General features: G+C 49.2%; 7 protein-coding genes and 1 non-coding gene across 8 annotated transcripts; 4 read left to right on the forward strand and 4 right to left on the reverse strand.

The window, feature by feature from the left end:
- Positions 1-152: 152 nt before the first annotated feature.
- BO83DRAFT_387799 (uncharacterized protein) lies at positions 153-726 on the forward strand (the record flags this gene model as incomplete). Its single annotated transcript, XM_025532736.1, has 3 exons — positions 153-241; positions 288-506; positions 558-726. 3 exons carry the CDS (start codon positions 153-155, stop codon positions 724-726), a joined length of 477 nt encoding a protein of 158 aa, XP_025389316.1.
- Positions 727-1756: 1030 nt separating this feature from the next.
- BO83DRAFT_377509 (amidohydrolase) lies at positions 1757-5123 on the reverse strand. The gene is made up of 6 exons (XM_025531012.1): positions 3837-5123; positions 3671-3788; positions 3576-3613; positions 2684-3525; positions 2398-2627; positions 1757-2338 (listed from the first exon to the last, which is right to left on the reverse strand). The coding sequence occupies exons 1-6, from the start codon at positions 5027-5029 to the stop codon at positions 1910-1912; spliced, it is 2850 nt and encodes a 949-aa protein (XP_025389317.1). The 5' UTR covers positions 5030-5123; the 3' UTR covers positions 1757-1909.
- A 225-nt stretch (positions 5124-5348) lies between these two features.
- On the forward strand, positions 5349-6731 carry BO83DRAFT_246079 (alpha/beta hydrolase). The gene is made up of 2 exons (XM_025527006.1): positions 5349-6053; positions 6109-6731. The coding sequence occupies exons 1-2, from the start codon at positions 5652-5654 to the stop codon at positions 6433-6435; spliced, it is 729 nt and encodes a 242-aa protein (XP_025389318.1). The 5' UTR covers positions 5349-5651; the 3' UTR covers positions 6436-6731.
- Positions 6449-8076, forward strand: BO83DRAFT_246056 (uncharacterized protein). The gene has a single exon (XM_025527005.1). It carries the CDS (start codon positions 6842-6844, stop codon positions 7904-7906), a length of 1065 nt encoding a protein of 354 aa, XP_025389319.1. The 5' UTR covers positions 6449-6841; the 3' UTR covers positions 7907-8076.
- Positions 8077-12638: 4562 nt separating this feature from the next.
- Positions 12639-14039, reverse strand: BO83DRAFT_416371 (uncharacterized protein; the record flags this gene model as incomplete). The annotated part of the gene is made up of 4 exons (XM_025534694.1): positions 12639-12939; positions 13018-13061; positions 13532-13660; positions 13839-14039. 4 exons carry the CDS (start codon positions 14037-14039, stop codon positions 12639-12641), a joined length of 675 nt encoding a protein of 224 aa, XP_025389320.1.
- Positions 14040-14254: 215 nt separating this feature from the next.
- BO83DRAFT_377513 (uncharacterized protein) lies at positions 14255-15077 on the reverse strand. The gene has a single exon (XM_025531013.1). It carries the CDS (start codon positions 14602-14604, stop codon positions 14395-14397), a length of 210 nt encoding a protein of 69 aa, XP_025389321.1. The 5' UTR covers positions 14605-15077; the 3' UTR covers positions 14255-14394.
- A 31-nt stretch (positions 15078-15108) lies between these two features.
- BO83DRAFT_t130 lies at positions 15109-15180 on the reverse strand. Its single transcript has one exon. It is a non-coding gene; the product is annotated as a tRNA-Ala (tRNA).
- A 977-nt stretch (positions 15181-16157) lies between these two features.
- Positions 16158-16540, forward strand: BO83DRAFT_436548 (uncharacterized protein; the record flags this gene model as incomplete). Its single annotated transcript, XM_025535968.1, has 2 exons — positions 16158-16346; positions 16396-16540. The coding sequence occupies exons 1-2, from the start codon at positions 16207-16209 to the stop codon at positions 16538-16540; spliced, it is 285 nt and encodes a 94-aa protein (XP_025389322.1). The 5' UTR covers positions 16158-16206.
- Positions 16541-16581: the final 41 nt, after the last annotated feature.

A 16581-nucleotide genomic window follows, 5' to 3' on the forward strand; every position in this document is an offset into this window, starting at 1 on the left:
GTGAGGGTAGTAATTGCCTATCTCGCTCGTCCTGCCATGTCATGCGTTGCACCTCATCCCTTGCCTTGCCTTGATAACTGATGCTACTTTATCCCCCCACTCCCCCTTGCCAGCTCCCATGTCTCTCCTCTTCTCCATATCAGCCAGCCTTCATGGAAAAATCCCAGCCCCGCCCTAAGTCTCCCCCGGATTATCCCAACCCAGCCTCCCCTTTCCCTGTCGATGTCCGCATACTCAACACGTAAGCCAAGTCATCCCTGACCTCTTCGTTCAGATAATACATTCAGATCTGCGATCAGCTACGATGAAACTGGTAATACGCGCCTCTACCTCCCACCATGGGCATTTTTGGAGCCCATCCTGCGTGGATTCAGAGGACCCCAGGCCCCTATCTACTGTTTCCTAATCTCGCATGAAGAACATCACATCATCTTCTACCTTGGCTCCACACCAACTTGGAGAATCATGCACCCGAGACCGTTCGAGCAATCGAAGCAGCCACGGTCGTGAGTGACTGCAGGTACCCATCCAACCCGGACGGCCTTGTGCTGGTACAGTGACGCGGCCGGTCGCTCTGTCCGCGAGATCAGCTTTGACCACGACAGCCCCTTGCGCGTGGGCCCCTTCAACATCGTCGACTACTTTGGTGACGGATTCTTTTACATCCTCGATGCTCCCGGTCAGTCTGGGGGTGCACTTCCGTGGCCTCGCTCGCAAAACCGCTAACCCACCCACCTTTGTCTTCATGGGCGCTGATGCCTGTCATCATCCGGGTGTGCCAAGGCCATCGCCATATTTGCCTCTGCCGCTGCCCCAAGCAGAGGTAGAGGGGAACTACCATGATCCCCAGCTTTAAGTGGAAGAATATGGAGGCTGTCCAGGAGATCTGTTGGGGCAGATTGCGACCGGGCAGAATCCCCATTAAACCCTTCTTTCAGGTTGCTCGAGGACCGATGTGCGGCAACCATCTAACTGTAATTGAAACAGTCGCGAAGATTCAGGAGCTTGATGCGTTGGATAACGTTCTGGTGTTGGTGGCGCACGATTAATCTTTGCAAGGTCAGCTGAACGCGTCAGTGATTAGGAGGCTCGAGGAGTGGGCGGTGATACGAAGTAATTGTTTTGTCGTGAGATGCAACATGTGTATGGTGGTTGATACAAGTATGTGTCCTTTTGATTTCTATACATCGTCTTCTTTTTGGCAGGTTATGTGACATGTGTGTACCTTGAGTTATCATTTTTAGAGGTGACGTTTATGCATTAGCCAAAGTATCTATCAAGTTTTCTTCTCCCACATTCACGTGCCATGCAATGTATGTTCTTAGCACAGAGTTTTGATGGCGTAACTTCAACTTTCTTACAGTAAACTATATTCTCTTCGTAGTTAAAAGACTTCATGTTTCAATTTCAAACATCCATCTGCCATTTTCCAGAATTTGATCTCACCTAGACCCGAAAGGTATATGACAACATTATTCTAGGCATTTCCAATCAGTCAACATATATCACGTCGTCGTAATAACAAAGGCCATGGAATCCCTGTTTGACCTGCGAAGCGCATCTCATCGATCTCGTTGCATATTACTTGGAGAACTCGGCCCGCTTCGCTGCCGGATATCCGCAATAGCCTTGCAACAGCATGATTTTCATTATTCTTCTGCGCAAAATTCATGGCCCTGCGATATTCCTCAAGCCTTCGCTGTCAATCCTTGCCCCCGCATCACATAAAACATCTAGAACATATCGATCCAACGCTGTTCTCATATATTTCACTATTCGTGTTAACTCCTATACCTAGCTGCGATTTCCCGATAAACTATTGGCGGTTGCATATATTCGCCGATACCATTTGCAGGTACTTCTGCGTCAAACCAGGCTATGCTCTATGAGTACATCGACTTCAATGGAATCAATTCCCGGAATCTGGCCAGCAATCCACAACTTCTCCGCCCTCACGCACAGCAACTACAACCGACCCTTCTCCGCGCAACGGGTTTCCGTCCCACAACACCAAATCACCTGTGTACTCTTGGCTACCATTGGCATCGGAGTCAAGTCTCAGAATCCGCTCAATGTTGGACGATACAAGCGCGACAGCCTCCTTATCACTCAGTCCAGCTTGCTTAGCCGCCCAGCGCGCCTCCCGCGCTAGCCCATGAAGTCTGGAATCACCCTGCAGTGCTAAACCAAGCTGCACACCAGCTTCAATCAATACCTCGGCTGAGCTATCGCTGAGCGGTGGCCCTGGAAGCGCATTCCTCTTTTCCCACTTATCAGGAGCCCCGAGGTTGCCGGTTAGGATGACTGGGATGCCTGCTTCGGCTAGGGGTTTGGCGACCTAACGTAGGGTGTAAGTTATAGTGACATTGGCTGGGATAGAAATAAAGGCTGGCTTACTAGAGCAGCACCATGGCCACCGTATATAATTAGATTGACGGAAGGAAACTCTCGTTTCACCAGAATCAATTGAGAGATGTCGTCCTCGTTGTATGTCTCAACCACCAGTGGAAGAGAGCCATTTGCAGCCTGTGCATATACGCTGTGCTGCTCTGCGTCGCTCTTACTGCCCTCCTTCAAAATCTGGCGCAGGGCTTGGATTTCTGAAGCAACAGTTGGGGTATCTCCATCTGAATACATTTGTTAGCCCTTTTCCTTTTGCATCGCAGAACACCAATGTACTCACCCTTGGCCCCCTGTCCAACCGAGAAATGAAGCGCCACATCGTCCCTCCAGATTGCCCCATCTAATATCGTCGCGTTAGGATCAGTTCGCAACCCTACACTGACACCCTTGATAAGTCCACTACCATGCGGCGGAGTAATCGCTTTCGTAACTCCTCCAATCCTTGCTCTGTCAAATGCAACCCCATGTAAATGAGCTCCATATTTGGCAAAGTGGACGCTCTTTGCTTCGTTCAAAAGATCGCCAGTTGCACCACTTGATCCGTCGCCTGTCGACTCTTCGGATGAAATTGCTTGAATTCCAAGGTCATTGCCAAAGGCAATCAACCCGGGAGTAATGTAGCCATTTTTTAGGGCTACTTCGGTGACCCCATCGTCCTCGCCTCTTATGCATGTCTGTTTCGCACCGAGGCACGAAACCTTGTTATTCTCTACCACGAGGACTAAATGTTCGGCCACTTGATCAAGACTTGGGCGGTCGATAAGTGCTTTCTGAATACCGGTAAACACGAGACGTGGCTTCGAACAGACATTGATCCGCTGGTCGAGATCTGCCACCGGTCGCATCTCGGGTACACGTTGCAGATCATCGAAGCCGGAAGTCGAAGATATCTCTGTAATGTCTCGCTTCTGTAACAACGCACGTCCGTCAATGAAAACCTCGACAGCTGTGGCCCCGACTTGGAGTGGATGACTGTCCCATATGACGATATCGGCGTCGTATCCCGTACGGACGTATCCGATGCGGTGGTCCTGCTGCATTGAGTGGGCTGGTACGGAAGTGACTGATTGTAAAGCCTTATCGGCCGGTAAACCGAATGAGTGAGCAATAGAGGCTTGGTCGCTATTACATTATTAGTAGCCTGTCGGAAGAGATGCTGGGGCGTAACTAACAGAAGGTACTTGGCATAGTTCTCTTCCCCGGTGTGATCCTAAATTTATATCAGTATTATTCCGTATCTATACAGTTCAGTAGGTTGCTCCAATACCGATTTATACGCGACCCGCACTCCGTGGTCATTAAGTATCTTTCCTGCTCGCAGGTTTGCTTCATAGGCCTCGGCCTTGTACAGCGCATTGTCCGCGAATGTGGCAACCGTGACATTCCTGCATACATTATTAGTACCACCACACATATAGTGATTACATACTCACGGCTCCAAATGCTTCAAGAGTTCCGGCACCTGCCACGCTTCCAATGCATGATGGAAAGCCTGAGGATGGATACCAAACTCATGGAGGACAGCCAGCATGCGCTCCAAATCCTCCGGTGTATAACAATGGACATTCACATTCAGCTCTCCCCTTATCAAAGACACGAACGTACTCAACTCGAATGAATCGGGTCGCCCTCCTTGTTGTTCTAGGAAGCGCGATATATGCCGCGCTCGATCAAACCTGGTGTGCTCGATCTCCAACGCTCCGCGACACCAAGCAGCCTGACGCTGCTCTAGTTCCCGCGCCTCTGCAAGCTTCTCCCTCAAGAGCCAAGCAAGTCCCATTCGGGTGTGCTGGTAATTGCGTTTCGGGTTTTCACCACACGCCATCTTAAGATACCGCTGGCGGTCTTGCTCTGGGATACCGTGCTCCAGGAGTAGTTCCTCGATTACGGGTTCACCGTGTTCGCCTGACAACGGCAGATTCTTAACGGGGTAGGCCTCGCCGCCGACGATGTTTGCTGAGCCGGGTAGGACTAGCGAGGAGGTAATTCCACCCGATGCGATGATCTTGATGGTTGGATCAGACGGCGTGAAGCCGTCGATTGCGCGCACAAAGTGAGTAATTGGTCCGAGCGACTTCTCATTCACATCACTCGTTGCTACCACTTGAGGAAATGGCATTACCAGATGATGAGAGTGCATATCCACTAGGCCCGGTGTGACATGTTTGCCGTGAACGTCGATAATGTTTGCGTTCGCGGGCAGAGCATCACCTGAGCCAGTGGAAACAACTGAGGTGATAACACCAGCCTCGAAGACGATGTCTACGGCGTCTGGGAGCGTCGATTCGCCATCAAAGAGGGTTGCGTTTTGGATAACGACTGGGGTGGCTTGTCCAGAGACTGGGTTCCATCGGGGATTATTTTGTCTTGAGCTGGCCCCATCATCTGGCGCATGCAGTTGACGTTCAGCGTCGTAGCATTGTTGCAGTCCCGTGTAAAATTCATGATGCGTGGTTGCACTGGTTGACAATAGCAGTTCTCTTGGATTGGCTCCGACCAGCAGAATTGCCGCGGCACAGATTCCCGCACAGATTGGCAGTTGCCATTGTCTTATCGTGCGGCTTCGCGGTCGTCCAGAGGACGAGCTCCGAAACAGCGGGATGAATGTTTCCTCCTTGACAGTCATTGTCGACTTCACCATCGCACAATGAAGGGGGATAATTGAAGGTGAGAATTGACAGCTATCGCGGGGGAAGGTAGTTGTTCGACCCTTGCGTGACTGCAACCCGGTACGACGTCAGCATATCTGTCCAGTGGGTCCGGTCGCATTTCTTATCAGATATGCTATAAGCCTAAAACTGTCTATCTGTCCCGTCCACTTAGGGCATAGTGCAATTGGTGGGTGACACTGAATCGGAGGGTTCCTTATTCTTCTGTCATGTGTTTACGAAGCCTAATAACTGTTCCAATTTCAGACAATAACCGGAAGCTAGCGCGTGGGCGACCGAATGCTGCCCCTTCGTCCCTGTAAGCCGCGACGGATGAAGCTCTTGGCCTGTCTTCCCGCTTCGGCCCGTCTTCACCGTCTTATCGACCACCGAACAATTCCATTACATCTAGTGCTGACAGCGGATCAATGAAGCCTAAGACCCAATATCTTAGCGAGCCGACCTATTAGGTTGCTCAGCCTCACCTGGTCCATAAAATAATTGGGGGCCATCTTTGGAATCGCTACCATTTATTAAGCGTTCCTCCCTTCCACGGAGTAGAATTAAGCATCATCGAGTTTACCTCTCCACGATCGCAATATGTCCAACCCAACACTAGTCTTCTGTGCCGGTGCCTGGTACTCACCAGTAGCATTCGGTCCACTCATCGAGAGGCTGCCTGAGTATACCTGTCGCACCGTGGCCTTCCCCTCCATCGAGCAAGCCAATGAAGTCAAAGACCTCCAGCCCGACATCACTGCCGTCCGCAGTGTGGTCGAGACAGAATGCGATGCCGGAAACAACGTTGCAATTGTCCTGCACAGCTGGTCTGGTCTCCCCGTCAGCAGTGCCCTTGATGGACTCAGCAAGTCGGAGCGCCAAGAAGCGGGTAAATCAGGGGGCGTGGTGAAGCTCATCTACCTCTCTGCATTTATTCCGGAGGTTGGTGAGAGTTTGATCGGGGCATTTGGAGGGGTGCCACCGGATTGGTATGTTCGGGATGTGAGTATACCTTCTGTCCTTGTTTATATCTCGATAGGATTCTAATGTGGTGTAGGTGGAGAATGGCACCGTGCTGCCTGACGATCCCTTCAAGTTATTTTTCCACGATGTTCCCGATGGCCAGAAATGGGCCGAGACATTGCGACCCCATGCATGGGCGACCAAGAATAGCCCTGCCACAAGTGCAGCGTACCTGCGAATTCCATCTGCCTATCTGCTGTGTGAAGATGATCGAGCAATCCCATTTTTTGCACAAGAAGGAATGGTTGAAAAGGCCCGAGCCAAGGGAGCCACGTTCGAGACAGACAAGGTTAAGACGGGACATACGCCGTGGCTGGTGGTGCCGGATCAGGTGGTGGAGTTTGTGAAGAGACATGCATGAGAGTAATATAATTAATTTGAAGAGCAGTCATTTCGATTGAACGAGTCCTTCCATCTGCATCCTGCTTCCCTTCAAGTGAGGGGTTCGAGCGTTGAGAATCACATCGTGGCGGGTGGTCCCATTACCGGAGCCCGTCCGCGCCTGTCTTCCTGCATGAAGCTAACGGCTTAGTTGCTTGGTTTAGTCTTCTCATTACTCATTCACACTTAATATCCTGCTTAACTCTGCTACTACTGGCTCTCTCTACTCTCTGGCGGAAGATATAATACCCCTTTCTCTCGATACTCTCAGCCCGGTAGGGCATTGCGCCTTTGTGCAATCCCGACCTCTACAAACCCCACCAAACCCTGCATAAGTACCCCATCTCGTCGTCATCTTCATCACTGCCACTGCCACTGCCACCACAATGGCAGCAGAAACACCCTCATCGCCCCTCCATCGCTCCCTCCTCATCCCGGAAATCCTCGAACGAATCCTCATCCACCTAGACATCCACACTCTCCTCTTCTCCCAACGCGTCTGCACCGCCTGGGCCTCTCTAATTCAAGAATCTCCGTCCCTCCAACAAGCCCTTTTCTTCGCCCCAGCTCAATGGTCCAAAGAAGACATCATTTACAACCCCCTCCTGATCAAACATTTTCCCCCGTTCTTCCCAGGTACCATCCAAAACGACCTCGTTAAACCGCGAGACTGCTACCCACCTCACTTCCTCCCAATGCAATACGTCGGCAATGAGAACGCGTGGAGCCACCCCGTCAAGGACGACCTCACCCGAGCAGAAGTCTTCTACTCCGAGCTCCCTCTCCAAAAATATCCCCTGCGCCGTAAGGCGTACCTGTACCCCCAGGCATCCTGGCGTCGCATGCTCACCCAGCAACCGCCCGCACCCCACATCCCAGTCCTCCGCGTCTGGTCCTGGGCCCGGGGCAAAACCTTTGATCGTTACCGCATCCCAGGCACATTGAAAGACGTGATGGATCTGGAGAGATACGTCCAACAGAACCCAAAGGACTCCGAACCACCCGAGTCTTCGTCTTCTCCCACTAACAACCTCGACGACGGTGGTGGCGTCACAATGGGCCTCCTCTTCGACTACGTGACCTGTGATCTGGATCTAAAGTGGTGGATGATCATGTGGGGAGATCTGCCACCCGTTTCGATGGCGCTGGAACTGGGACCGGAATATGTAGATGCTTATAAGCGCGCAGCGGAGGATGGGAGTATTGTGATTCTCACATTTCAGATCGTGCAGGGGGCTGAATGGTGGTATGATATTGCTGGGGCGAATGCGAAGAATCTGAGGTTTCGTATTGTCGATGAGTATAGGGCTAGGGGGTGGGTCGGGGAGAGACCGCCTACGTTTTCGAATCGGTTGAGGGCCGTGGAGAACGGGAGATTTCCGCATTTTACCACGCAGGCGCCATTTCTGGCGAGGTATTTGTTGCCGGGGTGGGGGGTTGCTGTGGGCTAGTTGTGGGTTAAGTGCGTACTAGATTTGTGTTATTCTTTGTTACGTTGTCTGATATCGTGTGAGAGATAAGAGTTTGGCTATACACGGTCCGGCAAAGCATAGAGACGGGGTGTTGTACTCCTTTAGTGTATTCATCGAATGTATCACAAATAAAAATCACCATAACCGAGTACCAGCCCCTACTGCGCACCCTTAATAATATCCGCCGCTCTCTCCGCCACCGCATACACAGTCGACATAGGATTCGCAGTCGTCATAAGGGGAAAGATACTCGCATCACACACCCGCAAATTCGTAGTCCCATACACCCGAAGATTCTCATCCACCACCCCCCCTTATTCCCGTGGAAACATAGCTGCTGTACCACTCAAGTGATAGCTCGTAGTAGCAGTATCCCGCAATTCTTCTTCGCTGACTCCAGATCCATCAGAGATGCATCCGGATGGCTCCGACATCCGCCCTCCACTAGATAATTTGCGATAGGCTTGACGCTGTGAAGTGCTCAACACTCAATAAATTCCGCGCAATTATATCTATATCCAGAGTATTTAAAAATTTGAAAATTAGCGAGGATTTATGATTGGTGGCATAGTGGGATCCGCTGACCGCTCCGCGCGAGAAAGGCACTGAGGTACTTTCCGGCTTCGAGCACAATAACCGACCGGCTGAAGTCATTCTCGGCCCATCGAGCAGCGAGTACGAGACCTGATAGTCCTATACCTATAATCACATAGTCTGCCTTCAAATGTGTACTAGGAGGGGAAGTCGTTTGTCGTAGCTTTTTGGTGGTAGATGCGGAGAATATGAAAGATTAGCGGAGAAAGGGGGAAGTATGTAGGGCTCTATAATGATAATTATGAATGGCTGCAAAAAACTGGCTCTCTCCAGACATTAATACTCTTAATTCGAGAAATATAGAATGAAAAAAGCAGCATGCGAGGCTCGATTGATCCTCGATGGTGTGAGATCGTCATCCTTCAGCCCCGTCCACTTACCAATCGAAATAGTTTGGGTAATCCTGCTGCTTGCTGAACAGCGACAGTTCATGATATTACGAACCACTATATCCACAGCGACTCAGTAAGCGGTATGCCTTATTTGAGTGTTATGTATGTTGGTTTTGTTGCGCCGTGTCAGTCTCACTGAACATTCTGATTGCTGCCAGCCCCCAAGCTGCCCCAACCTCCGTTTGCTGGAATGGAAAGTTGATTTGAGGTCCCGCATTCGTTCTATCCAATACATGTTTTGCTACTTTGTTACCTTGCTTACTATTTGCATAGAGGGCTGCTTACTTTTTGTTCGTTCCGCATGAAGGATTGGCCCGGTTGGGATATGCAGAACGCAGAGTTGGCTTAGCTCGGGTTGTGTAGCCGCACAAAACAAACATTGTAATGGCAATCGTTCCTGTTATGTGAGACTTACTACTCATCATATTTCTCTCAATGGCTTAAACAAGCACATACGACCATAGGGTGTGGAAAACAGGGCTTCCCGTCCGCTCAGCCGTACTTAAGCCACACGCCGGGAGGTTAGTAGTTGGGTGGGTGACCACCAGCGAATCCCTTCTGTTGTATGTTTTTGATCTTTATTTTGTATGATACTATCAAGTGAACTGAGGGTGTCATTGTTTTGTTGCAACAGTATTATAGGATAGTGCAGTAAACGAGATTAGATTTTGCGAAGCAAAGCTTGACCAATGTATGGCTCTACAATCAACGCTTCTGATTGGTAACAGAAACGCAAAGTCCCCCTTAAGATCAGAAGAACTATGTATTCTACCAGTACGAGAAATAGAGGGGCAGCATGCAATGCTTACTGGTGGTGCGTAAGACCGCGTCGTCATTCAACTCAGCTGTTCCACCAATCGAAGCAACTCGGGTAATCCTCCCGCTTGGTGAACGACGATCTTTTGGGACATCGGGAGGTCACAAGATGTTGGGTTTCTGCTATCTCCACGATAGTCCAGGGCGAGAATATATCTGCTGTAGTGGGTAATAGATTTGGGGCACACATTAAGTATTGCTAAAGCTTTTATGATCTTATGTTGGGTTTGTAGCGCATGAGAACCTCCCCCAGTCTGAAATAATGGGCTTGATCATAAGATTTCAGCTTCAAGTAAGCTTGGGTAGTGTAACCCCAAGAAAACATTCCTCTTCTTTAATCAACCTACTATCTATTCAATTGTAATGACCTTCTAAGCCGCTCGTCTTGAGCATTCCAATCTTATAGCAGTTGGCCGAGAATATTAGCTTTTCGCAGTAGGGAAGAATTTGCCCCTTAAATGCAATGGGTACAGTACAGGTTCTGACTCTCCAGTAGATTGCTTTCACAATATTTGCATCCGTTCGCTTTCGTAAAGTCATCATCCTTTTTATTATTGTTTGCTCTTTCTCCCTTAGAAATCTGCGATTGCTGTGTAAAATGCGTTAGTTACACAATGTATCTAGCGGCGGGATAGAATTGTCTGGGCAGAAAGCCTATTTACTAAAGAACGTTCTCTGGGAAAGTCTACAGTTTTTCAAGTGGGATAGAAGTGGCCTACTGATGATTGAGAATCAGTAGCTGTCAAAGAAGCCTCTACCTAATATTCACTGCGGAACGCGAGGAAACGCTATACATAACCTCATGACTCCTAATACCGCCTTATGCCACTTTTCCGGGGGTTCCGCTCTCCAAATGATCCTGTCTGATAACTAGACACTAGTCTGGTAATTTCTGCGGTTATTATATCTGGGGTAATGGAAATCTGCGAGTCTGGCCTTTCTATAGCGAAGCAGGATAGGATCAAGAATAAACAGCTTAATCTATAATTGATCTACATAAATGATGAAATCTATTACACTAGCAGCGATGTAATGAAAATTGTTAACTACTAGTATTTTAGCTGTACTGAAGTGGAGCATGAAGATTTTCTAGCCTGACAGTTACTCTAATAGAAAGCAATAAAATTCTTCTAATCTCATCTGACCGCTTACCAATAGTCTTTATACTGTTACATAGCCATTTTCATATTTGGAGGCAAAGACCCCACGAGCTTCTCATAGATCTTTTCGAGATTGAATTTCTTCAGTGATATACCCAGGAGTTGTGCTCTCCAGCAGTTCAATCCGAATGTTTTATCCTACGTCACTATTGTATTCCATACTCGATCGCGTTACATACTCCAAAGCTATGTTGCATCAAGCAACTGTAACAGGCTTTCTTACCGAAAGTCTCTTTTCAACAATAGCAGTATAAATAGAGACTACCAACCCCTTTACTCTCTCAACAAGTGATACTCCGAGTATAATTTTTTCCGAGCCCTCGATTATAAAGTTCACATTGTCCAAGACTGATTCTTATAATCCGCCATGCACTTCAGCTATCTCTCGGTCGCTATGCTGTCCGCTGGCTCCGGTCTGGCACAAGAGGGTGCGTTCAGTTACTACTCCTACCCCTCCTGAATAATGGTTCGACGGTGGCATAACTGATCAGTACCATAGACGGCGGCGACAATATCTCTGTCAATTGCTACTGGCTGGGGCCAGATCCTGGGTGTTCTCCAGAAGAGTGTTGGATACGGGATGATTCCCGCCCCTATCAAATCAGGACTAGTAGTTGCGGCGACGGTGACAAATGTATTCTTGGGGGTTACAAGAGATTTTGTTGCTCGTACAACTGGTAAGAAATGCCCTTTGCCACCCTTCTTGCCTCAATCAATTGTTACGTGGTACTAACCCTTACTCAGATGACGCGACGTGGGACTGGTGCCTAGCAACTGATGACTGTCGGCCCGAACCTTAAGTGCACGTTGAGTCGATGATGTCTGGCCTCCGCTTAGTGAAAGTTGTGCTCAGCCTGGTGCAGTCGCAGGGCATACTATTAGTCCAGCAGACAGAAGGGAGCAGCGCCGGAAGAGAGAGTGGGAAATGGCTAAGTGGACTTCGCCGGATACACAATTTGCATTAGTATCATGTACATGTACCAAGCTGTTGCAGGCTATATCAAATTCACCGCGCGTTCTTTCTGCCATTTACTTGAAGGTCTGAGCTGGCTTGATAATTTGGCTAGCATAACTTCTCTCCCTGGAGACCCCACAAATAACAAGAGAGATGAAAGAGAGCATGGCTACTGTTCGAAATATATTTTTTACTAGGATAGTCTGCCCACACTCCCCTGGATTTACCTCAGTATGTTTGTGGAATGGTAAGGTCCCGCAGGTTCTGCGGGTAATGATGGCCTTTTTGGCCTTTGTGGTAGTTATTTCTAGGTAGCTTCTTACAGCAGAAATGTTGACACGTTAAAATCTTAGAATACTGACAGTGCCCTAAGTTAATCTCAGGATACTTGACTAAGTAGTGATAGTTGAGGACATTTGAAGTGTTTAGTAAGCACCATCATATTCCTTCATCGCTTGTATTCAACCGTTTCTTTAGCAGATGGCAATAATTTTTCTGTCATTGGGCTAAACTGGCATTCTTGAATTCAGTCTGCCGGTGAAGCGCCTATTACGCCTGTTCCGCAGTACAGGCCCGATATATTCATCAAGCTGCCAAACGTTCAGGCAAAAGGATTCCGCCAAGCAACCTGAGTAATTCTACTTCGGCAACCAAACTGCCTGGGCTCTTTGAAATGCGTACAACGTGCCACACTTTTATTATCAGTCGATTGGCTCATCCGAGAAGAACGATCCTCGTGTATAAGACCAATACGGATCCCACTAGGGAGGCTCAAGTTTGGCAATGTGGGAGGGCTAAACCTCTCCAATACAGCAATATGTGCGACATGTCTCTGCAACATGGTTGGATCCTTGGTTAGGTGACCTGCATGCAGACACGTATGCATGCATCTCGCCTTGTACGGTTGTACCACCAGCCTCATGACCCATGGAATAGTAGAGCTCCAGTCCCCAACAGACCCACCAGTCACTGCAGCTTCTCTTGACACCGCTGCGGCCCGTGCGATCCTTCCGCGTCCCAAACTCTAAAGCTTCATCCCAGATCCACTGGCGATCCACCACATCCACCAAGCCCATTACATCTACTGCACCCACTCTATCCACTACGTGAGTACATCCACTTCGCCCACTATTCAGTCATGGGGCGTCCCACCACTGATGGGTCGCCAATTACCCGCTGATACGCAATACACAATAATCCTCTCCACTGTTTAGCCCCTAAGATACATTGTGAGTCTAGCATGCACTGCAAGTCCTACAGATTGCGCTTCAGAACTTCCGGGCTCTTCTCAACTGGGCTAGAGATCACCCTCACATCAGCACTAATCAGGTATCAACGTCTGTAGTCGTGTGCAAACTCATACTGGCTCGAGCCGGGGATTTGACGTGCCGTAAGACGCGTCAGCATCGATGGCTCCGGGCGCGGATTGAAGAATTGACAATTCCGAGATTCACGGGCCTCATTACTGGGCCGATTATCACAGTAGATCTTTTGCCAGTCGGTTGCAGCTCATGCGCGGCTAACATGACCAGGCTGGGATATGGACATCATTATACCGGGCTTCCTACAGCTAGCCGATGTCTGGAAAGAGGCGACGATTAACGCGACTACTTGAGCTCCAGTCACTACCGTTGTTATTGCAAGAGGCCTGAAAAGACAGGTGAGATCCAGTATCCTGATGTCTTACTATCTCCTTTTCAGGCAGGCATGGAATTCTCTCGCAAACAACCTCCTTCCTCTTGAGCTTGGCTTCGTAGGTTTGTCCAATGTAGGCTCTTATAATCTGAGTCTTGAACTTGCCCGTATGAGGTCTAATCTGTAAGAAGCGTTGGAACTCCTCCCATTTTCTCCGCCTTAGTAGTACTTCATTACTCACTCCATCACAAGAAAAGACCACCACTTATTGAGTTTCATGTAATTGCACAATGACTGAGTCTGATACTGCTGCAAGTCTGATACTGCTGCATAGTGGGCACAAGGTGCTCTAAAAATACCACGGAAAACGATTGCTTCCACACATCATCGATTACTTCGCGCATGAGAAACTTGAACGGGTCTTTGCTTGCATCCCAAAACCCAGTGATGTCACTGATAGCTTTCGTAATGTGACTATGCAACTCATGGCCGCAGCCGTGAATCAAATTGCCTGCTGGGTAGATCGAACCTTCCGCCAGACTGTCAGCCTGGATATGCATGGAAGGGAATGTGAGAAGGGGTGGGTTGTGGCGCATGGCTAATTAGCTTCGTGGACTTTATAGAAGGAACCGGAGCAGGAGCGTGCGAAGGTGCACCCGCCCTTCTCCTCCTGGGTGGGCAGATGGCTTCCACCGATGGACACGACATGTCTCAGTTGGCCAGTCCTACATTTGCATCTCTAGGATCGATCACTGAGACAATGTAGAGAGATGGTGTCAAGACTGGGTTTAATATTCGCAGTGAGGGCTAGCAGGTGGTAGCACAATCTCATCTCCCCTGTGCCACCAATCCAACCCATCCACACGCACAACCCCAGCATCTACATAAACAAACCAATCCAACACTCAATTCTTCTCACCTCCCCAAAGCTTCTCCCAGAAACCTCCTCTTCTTCTCCTTTACACCCAACGAAGCACTAACATCCCCATTAACCACCTCCGCCTCCACCTTCTCATCCTTTTCCATACCCCTCCTCCTCCTCCTATTCCACAAATCCCCATACATCTCCCTCGCCTCCTCCTCAGTCCTAATCCTCAGAAGATCATACGTACAGGCGGCAGTCATAGCGGCGTCCCGATCACGGGTACTATCCCCCTCGACAACTTGTACATTGACCCCTAACGCACGCAACTGCAGTCCCCAGAGACTGTCTTCCTGCGAGGTCACAGATACGCTGATTCGCGTTGGAGGGACGGGGTACTGCAGAAGGTAGAAGAGGGCGTCGGAGTCGACGCCGTAGGGGAGTGGGCCCAGGACGAAGGAGTCGTTGCGAGCGATGGCGGCGGTGAGGAGGGGTGGGTAGTGTGTGTGTGGAAGTATGTTTCATTGGGACCGGTGTTGATGGGGCCGGAGATGAAGGCTGTTTGAGGGGGGATGGTGGTGGGGAGGTTAGAGTGGTGGATGGTTGGGAATGAAGGTGGGATGATAGATGAGGGGTGTATGGAATTAGAGGGTATTGAGAGATTATTGTCTAGTACGGGGTTGGTATAGTGTATGTACTATTTGCTGTGTAGGCAGTAAGATGGAGGTGGTTGGGAAACGGGTAAAGGAAAAAAGAAAAAGAAAAAATGGAGCTGCGGGGAATCGAACCCCGGACCTCTCCCATGCTAAGGGAATATTATACCACTAAACCACAGCCCCATTTGATGAAAGATACATCATCTATTTTGTTATATAAGGGAAACTTAGTGCACTCTTTCCATAGATGCTCTTATTCGTAACCAGCGGTCTGGTGTCTTGGACCACGAGTTGGTTCAACGTCGCTACCAGAAAAGATGATGTGATTTACACTCTAGCTAATAACTTACTAGTTAGAGATCTTTTGATGACCTATTGGTAGTGTGATTGCTGCTTAATTCTGGTGGATTCACTGACTCAATGGTTGATATCCGCACTTGTGCGGCGATTATATATCTTAGGCGGATGTTAATAGGACTACTCGTACTACTAGTAGTACTGTATAACAGATTAATTGATCACGCTACACCCTACCAGGCGATGTCAGAGGAGACAATTTAAACCTTTACTGCCAATAATCGATGGAAATAGTCTTTAACAACCGTTGTATCATTCCTGCTGAGGCTGCCGGAACACTGATCATGGGTCTGTCACGGAACTATGGAAATACCCGGAAAAAGCAACGGAACAATCACGGAATAAGCACGAAACTTCAATGTGACCGAACTACGGCTCCACCCACCCACCAGCCCTAACTCGTCCATCGAGCCAGGAAAGGTTAAACCATGATCGGCATCGCCGAGAGGGGCATTTGAGGCCGATGTATCCGGTTATGCCACGGAGGCAAGCCAAAATCTCGATTGATGCAGTATCCTTAGATGACTGATTGTGGGATTGGGTAGATAAAAAGTTGACTCGGCTTCATTGAGCAAGAGGGAACTGGTACAGACGTCACACAGATTCAGCAATCAGTCCAACCCAGATGCAGGTCAATAGACAGATAACATGCTCCTCCATTTCAAGTGCTGAACTATCCGTGTCACAGCAAGAAGGCAAGGATCGACTTGACCCATAACCAAGCCAATATAGCAAGCCCACCATGTCGACCATATAAGAGACACAAACTGCCCATTCTCATTCCCACCACTACAATCACCATCCTAACCCCCGACCAATATCCTCACCTAAGCACCACCAAAGTATCACAGAATGTCTCCACTCCCCCAGAATGTCGCCTTCGTAACCGGCGCCAACGGAATCAGCGGCTACGCCATCGTGGAACATTTCATCCGCCAACCCAAACTGAATGGTAACCACCACTCATCTCTTCTCGCCGAGCTACAATCCCGGTAACACCGTTGTCAAATACTCAAGGTCCAGAATCATCGTCTCCTCCAGGTGTCCCTTGCCCACACCGTGGATCGACCCACGAGTGGAATTCGTCGCCGTGGATTTCCTTGAATCCGTGGAAACCATCATCTCCAAGCTCAAGGATATCTGTGCCCCCCGTGTCACACGCTTATTTCACTTCGTACGTGCATGATGATGACTTTAGGGTTCAAGTTGCAGTTGCTTAGTCTGCAG

The sequence above is a fragment of the Aspergillus eucalypticola genome (genome assembly GCF_003184535.1).
Source record: "Aspergillus eucalypticola CBS 122712 chromosome Unknown BO83scaffold_9, whole genome shotgun sequence".
Classification (NCBI taxonomy): Eukaryota; Fungi; Ascomycota; class Eurotiomycetes; order Eurotiales; family Aspergillaceae; genus Aspergillus; species Aspergillus eucalypticola.

Coding starts and splice junctions, on each gene's coding strand:
- BO83DRAFT_377509 (XM_025531012.1), bottom strand. CDS start 5,029: ATGACTGTCAAGGAGGAAACATTCATCCCGCTGTTTCGGAGCTCGTCC. Junction 3,614..3,670: donor TGCGGGTCGCGTATAAATCG/GTATTGGAGCAA, acceptor ATATAAATTTAG/GATCACACCGGGGAAGAGAA. Junction 3,526..3,575: donor AACTATGCCAAGTACCTTCT/GTTAGTTACGCC, acceptor ATAATGTAATAG/CGACCAAGCCTCTATTGCTC.
- BO83DRAFT_246079 (XM_025527006.1), top strand. CDS start 5,652: ATGTCCAACCCAACACTAGTCTTCTGTGCCGGTGCCTGGTACTCACCA. Junction 6,054..6,108: donor CGGATTGGTATGTTCGGGAT/GTGAGTATACCT, acceptor AATGTGGTGTAG/GTGGAGAATGGCACCGTGCT.
- BO83DRAFT_377513 (XM_025531013.1), bottom strand. CDS start 14,604: ATGACTGCCGCCTGTACGTATGATCTTCTGAGGATTAGGACTGAGGAG.
- BO83DRAFT_246056 (XM_025527005.1), top strand. CDS start 6,842: ATGGCAGCAGAAACACCCTCATCGCCCCTCCATCGCTCCCTCCTCATC.